The sequence below is a fragment of the Coregonus lavaretus genome (genome assembly GCF_964263955.1).
Source record: "Coregonus lavaretus genome assembly, contig: HAP1_SCAFFOLD_653, whole genome shotgun sequence".
Lineage (NCBI taxonomy): Eukaryota > Metazoa > Chordata > Actinopteri > Salmoniformes > Salmonidae > Coregonus > Coregonus lavaretus.
In genome coordinates this window covers 219,154-225,478 of record NW_028156650.1, presented here as the reverse complement: position 1 = coordinate 225,478, position 6,325 = coordinate 219,154, and the positions used below count along the sequence as shown (strand labels likewise).

The window sequence follows — 6,325 nt, the reverse complement described above, 5'->3', positions numbered from 1 at the left end:
CATTCATTTTATTTGTTTCATTTTTGCATGAATGATGTGTAGAGGATGTCTTCATTGATCACCTTTGATTGCACATTGGATAGATATTATGGAAATTATAGATCTTCTGTCAATTTTGTTGGGTAATGTAAGTGTATTGCCTAATGTGAAAACTGTGTAATTTAAAGTACAGTAGCATATTACGTTCAGCATTTCTGAGGGCGATTTGAAACACATATCTTGCATTGTTTGCTATTGGATTAACTGGTAGTTAAAACGACTAAATTGAAAATATAGTATGTTGTGTTTTGGTGATTAAACCAATGTTCTCATTACATTTCAGAATGAACTTATATTTTGAATTAATGGATGTGTGGTGATAGATGTTTACAATCCAAATGAATGTAAAATGGCAGGTTTTGAATGTAAGACTGGCTGCGTTATAAGTGTGACCAGTTTGGAGTTTTGTACTAAGAGTCGTGAAAATTTACCACGTATGGGTGAAAATAAAACCAAAACGATTTGAAAAAACAACAACCTTTTGCATGTAGTGTTGATAAAACACGTTTGTGTGCGTGAATGTTTGTGGAACATGACTGTCTGTGTGTGTGTGTGTGTGTGTGTGTGAGTGTAGGCATTTGGATTTGATGTTTAACAAACATATAGATGAGCTGGTTAAGAAGCTAAGATTTAAAGTTGGCTTTTTTTACGGAAACAGGTCGTGCCTTTCTCTAAGCACTAGGAAGCAGATTATTCAGTCAACCTTTTTATCTGTTCTTGATTATGGTGATATTATTTATCAAAGTGCAGCTGCTACTACTCTTAACCCTTTGGATGCCATCTACCATAGTGCCCTTTGTTTAATAACAGGAGACAGATTTGATACTCATCAACGCATACTGTATCAAAAGGTTGGCTGGCCTTTGCTAAAGACTCCACTGAAGATACTGTTATAATAAGGTCAAAACAATGACAATTACGTTTATTCTTAAAAATGTATCAGAAAAAATGTCACACTTCACACAGTTTACAAAAAAAACATTTCATAAAAGCGTTAAGAAATGTTGCATCAAGCAGAACTCTTTCCTGGACATTGAGGCAAAATTGTGCCATAGTTTGTAATAAAAACAATTTAAAAAATTTATAAAAAAATCAAGCAAACTTCTACGATGTGTATCATCTAATAGTAGCATATGAAGTAATACAATATAATAGAAACACAATAACTATTGCTGTTAGCCTTCATATATAAAAAAATACTGTAGTTATATAAAATATAACTGGACCTTGAGGTTGCCTACTTCAGAAATACATATATTTTTTTAAGATCTGGTACTCAGAAATATTAACGATTTTACTTAAGAAATATTAAACTTATAACATTTTCAACTATATTATTATATACTATTATAAACTGGTTAGTTTGGGTCTTGGATGCTGACTGACTGAAACTGCATTTCAGAAGTGAATACTGTATATCAGACAATTTACCACGGGTATGGCGTAAAAAATACTATTTATGTTGGTAACCAGTTTCTAATAGCAATCAGGCCAATATACGACGGCATATCCGCTTTGTGTCAAGAACAGCCCTTAGCCGTAGTATAAACCACCCAGTTTATAATGGCCAATATTCCACACCCCCTCAAGCTTTATGGCACTTATTTTGAATATATGGGTTTTTGTCAAACTTGTTGAGTTCAGGTCTTCTTGGTTCTGGGTTTGTTGTGTTCAGGTCTTCTTGGTTCTGGGTTTGTTGTGTTCAGGTCTTCTTGGTTCTGGGTTTGTTGACTGCCTTGACTGTAGATCACAGAGGGGTCCTCCTCAGCTGATTGTGCTGCTGCAGGTCTGAAGAGAGAGAAACAGAAATGAAACAAAGGTTGCATCCCAAATGTTGGCACCCAATACCCTTTATAGTGCACTGCCTTTGTAGTGCACTAAATAGGGAATATGATGCCATTTGGAATGCAAAATGAGCAGTTCCTCAAAACCATCATTACATCAATACATGTCATAGTAATTTTCTTGAGATGTCCGTTGTTGGGTTCGTAGTTTAAGGAAATGACATCACTAGTGGTCACTATGGGTCAACTGTTTTGCTTATTGATGACATCTCCTACAATAAGCAGCAGCATATGAATTACCTTAATGCAGAATATGCTTACTGGGTGGCAGCAGTGGGGCGGTTGAATTTCACAGCAGCGTACTGGACATCCTCGTACTGTTTCTGTGGTTGAGGCAGTTGAACAGTGGAGTACAGAGGGACTTCCTGGTTTTTGGAGCGAGAGAAGTGGACGCTGGCGTAGTGAACATCATCTTGGTCTACGGTGGCTGCTGTCTGTGTTGCAGTAAGGGTCATGGCCATGCTTGAGATGTTGTCATACACTGGACTAGAGTCTCCCTGATGAGGTGAGAGGACAGACAACATGAGGAGTAGAAATGTTCCACAAAGAATACACAGACATCACAGTCATCTCCTGATTCCAACAGACTCACCTGTCTATTGTCTGCTGTGTCTCTTGGGTCAGAGGTGGATTTGGAGGACTTCTTCCTGTTTGTTAATTAATGAATTAATCAATCAATCAATGTTACTAAAGTTAAATAATAAAAAATTAATAATACAATTCACTCACCTAAACCACGTGAAGCCAGAGAGACAGAGGATGAGAACCAGAACAACCACTATGATTCCTACAACTGCAGTCATAACTGATGTTTGTTTTCCTAAAATAAAATATGGATAATATGAGTACATGGCATGATATAATAAACTAAAAATAAACGTAAATCCAGGACATTAATGCAATACTTGTTAAGGGATCTTATAACCCAATGTATAGTTATAAACTAAGGAGTAATAATCCAAAGTATATTGATTCAGATTAACTAGAAACATGTAGTTTTGTATTGAAGTATTGAAGATGAAACTTGACCTGCTACAATGATCATCAGAGCTGTAGAGTTCTTAGATGCTATTTTATTCTCAGCCTCACAGTAGTATTCTCCACTGTCCTCAGAGCTGATGTTGGTGATGCTGTAACTCTGTCCTGAAGCTTTTGGTGAGGTTATGTTCTTCTTGAACCAGGTGTATTTGTACACAGGTGGGTTGGCATCACTGCTGCAGGTCAGAGTCACTGAACTGCCCTCCACTATTTCGCCAGAGGGACTGACTGACACTGAGCTGTCCTTTGGGCCATCTGGCAGACAATATGTATCAACACATTGTTCATACATATTGCTTTACATGAGGAGCATCATGGAACTTACACTTATGATTGAAATAATTGAAATATTAATATAAATATGTGTAACTTAGAAAATAATGTAACAATACAGTGTTTGTGTAGTACTACAGTAGTGAGATGAGTACAATCATGGGACTAATAGATAGATAGAAAAGAGAAGAGAAGATGTTACTAAAAGAATACAACTGGAGATTGATCACACATACTCACATCTGACAGTGAGAGTCTCTTCAGGAGAGTGGAGAACCTCATGGCCTTCTACAGCACAGGAGTATCTGCCTGCATCCTCACTGCTGACTGGGTTTAGGAACAGACTGTTAGATTGGTTGGTTACATGTCCGTTCTTGTACCAGATGTAGGTGGGGTTGGGGTTGTCCCTCAGAGTACAGGTGGTGCTACAGGTCAGTGTCACCTTCTGTCCCTCTGTCAAAGTGGGTGGAGTCACCTTCACCTGCAGACCTAAATGAAAGGGCGTTAAAACACTGAGTATATCATGAAGTAATCGTTTGCAGTATTGATAAGATGTGACATGCAGTGTTACCTGTGACAGTCAGAGTTGTACCAGGGAAGGTGGGCTCCCAGTTTGTCTGATCTGTTATGAATCTAAACTTATACTCAGCTGAATCCTCCTCTTTCAGGTCTGTGATTCTCAGGGTGGAGTCACTCTGCATATTTCTCAGGTACTCCACACGACCTCCATACCCCGGGCTCAGGATTTGAGGCGCCTCATCAAGTTCTCCTTTTGTATACCAGATAGTTTCGGAGACTGTATGACCACTGGGATATGTATAAGAGCAGGATATGTCCACAGATGACCCCTTCAAGGTACAGATACTCTGATGGGTGTAAGTCACGTGGAAATAACTGTGACCCCCAACAGCTGAAACAAAAGTACATTTTTAAAATGGTGTAAGTATTTTGAACTCTAAAGTCAACAGCCATTAATCGAAATGAAATAGTAGCCCTATTTCATGTCTGTTTCACTGCACATCAACACTGACCAATGATGTATTGGATGATTTTGTAAGACTTTAAAAAGTGTATTAGTCACACTCACACACTGCAGGAGAATTGATGCCTTTTACAGCACAGTAGAAGCTGTCGTCAGTATTTAAGTAGACTGAGTATGAGGGGGAGGAGTCCTCTTGTACAATCTTCCTGTTCCTGTACCAGATGTAGGTGGGGTTGGGGTTGTCAGTCAGAGTACAGGTGGTGCTACAGGTCAGTGTCGTTGACCACCATGTAGTGGTCACCTTCACCTGCAGGTCTGGAGTAGTTAACAACATTAAACAATCTCAATTACCTGTTGTCTAGTTCAAATGAGGCAGGAGTGGACGTTCTCAAATCATCAATTCAGACATTCCTATTTTACGCATACTTTCATATTATTTATATTATTTCAATTCAAATTAAGACAATTTTCCAGAACCAATTAAACAGATTAGCGCTATATATACTGTACCTGTAACAGACAGAGTGACTCCAGGGATACCAAAATATTTCCCTCCGGTCTGATCTGTTATAAATCTGAACTTGTACGTAGTGGAGTCACTCTCTCTTAGGTCTGTGATTTCCAGGGTGTGGCCATTCCTCATATTGCTACGGTACGTCACACGACCTTGGTAGTCTGGGACATCACTCAGACTCACATAGTTCTCCTCAGCATCAGTTTTGGTGAACCAGAAGGTTGTTGTGACTTTGTACAAACTGGGATACGTGTAAGAGCAGGACAGCTCCACTGTTGACCCCTTCAAGGTACAAATACTGTGAGTGGTGTAAGTCACACTCCAGCCATTCTGATCCAGTACCGCTGAAACACAGTTAGACATCACAAGGACATTACATTAACTTCAAGGTCCTTTGACTCACACTAACACTTTGTTCCCGTAGTTGCTGAGTTGAGACATAGATACTCGTTGGTTGAGTGTGAATGGAAATTGTTTAAAGTGAAGTGGACACGCCAAATGTGTCACTTGTAGAACATGAAAATGGTTATGCTTTTAGAAATATCTGTAGATTGACAAACCAGGCAACTAAAAGATAAGAATGAGACCATACCTGCTACAGACCAGAGAAAGACCACCAACACACTTCCTGCTGTTCTCAAGGCCATTGTTGCATCTCCCACCCTGCAGTCTTAGAAACATAAACAACAACTCACTCTATAGCTGGTGAATAACTACACCTGATACATTGAAGTATAAACTGTAAATGGGGTACAGGGCCTCATTACTGAAAATGAACCAGGCTCATATTGTGTTGTGTTGTATTGTGCTATATGGTTGTCTATGTGAATACTGTCTGTCTGTTAGTCTATTGCACTATATATGTATGTGTGTATGTATGTATGTATGTATGTATGTATGTATGTATGTATGTATGTATGTATGTATGTATGTATGTATGTATGTATGTATGTATGTATGTATGTATGTATGTATGTATGTATGTGGGTACAGTGCCTATCATCAGTAGGCTATTTACCCGTTGGATTTATTTAAATGTTTTGTGTGTTACAAAGTGGGATTGAAATGGATTTCATTGTGGGTTTTGTTTGGGAACACAAAATACTCCATAATGTCAAAGTGAAAAGAAAATTATATAAAAGTTCACAAATTAAGAAAAAATACATAACTGAAATGTCTTGATTATGTAAGTATTAACCCTCTTTGTTATGACAATCCTAAATAAGTTCAGAAGTAAAGATGTGATTAACCTCTTAAGGATAGGACACTTTTTTTTCAATTTTCGCCTAAAATAACATACCCAAATCTAACTGCCTGTAGCTCAGGACCTAAAGCAAGGATATGCATATTCTTGATACCATTTGAAAGGAAACACTTTGAAGTTTGTGGAAATATGAAATTAATATAGGCGACTATAAGACATTAGATCTGGTAAAAGATCATACAACAAAAAAACATGTGTTTTCTATTATTTATTTTTTTCCATCATCTTTGAAATGCAAGAGAAAGGCCACAATATATTATTGCAGTTTAGTCGCAATTTAGATTATGGCCACTAGATGGCAGCAGTGTGTGTGCAAAGTTTCAGATTGATCCAGTGAATCATTGCAATACTGGACTGTTTTGTATCAAGTC

The 6,325-nt window shown here is 37.9% G+C and overlaps 1 protein-coding gene across 1 annotated transcript; it reads right to left on the bottom strand.

Annotated features, from left to right (window-relative positions):
• Window positions 1-1,265: 1,265 nt before the first annotated feature.
• LOC311126122 (uncharacterized protein) lies at window positions 1,266-5,415 on the bottom strand. Its single transcript, XM_084200141.1, has 11 exons — window positions 5,283-5,415; window positions 4,687-5,034; window positions 4,424-4,491; window positions 3,766-4,060; window positions 3,435-3,521; window positions 3,155-3,176; window positions 2,913-3,097; window positions 2,613-2,703; window positions 2,476-2,530; window positions 2,145-2,380; window positions 1,266-1,827 (listed from the first exon to the last, which is right to left on the bottom strand). The coding sequence occupies exons 1-11, from the start codon at window positions 5,335-5,337 to the stop codon at window positions 1,680-1,682; spliced, it is 1,590 nt and encodes a 529-aa protein (XP_084056267.1). The 5' UTR covers window positions 5,338-5,415; the 3' UTR covers window positions 1,266-1,679.
• Between the last annotated feature and the right edge of the window lie 910 nt (window positions 5,416-6,325).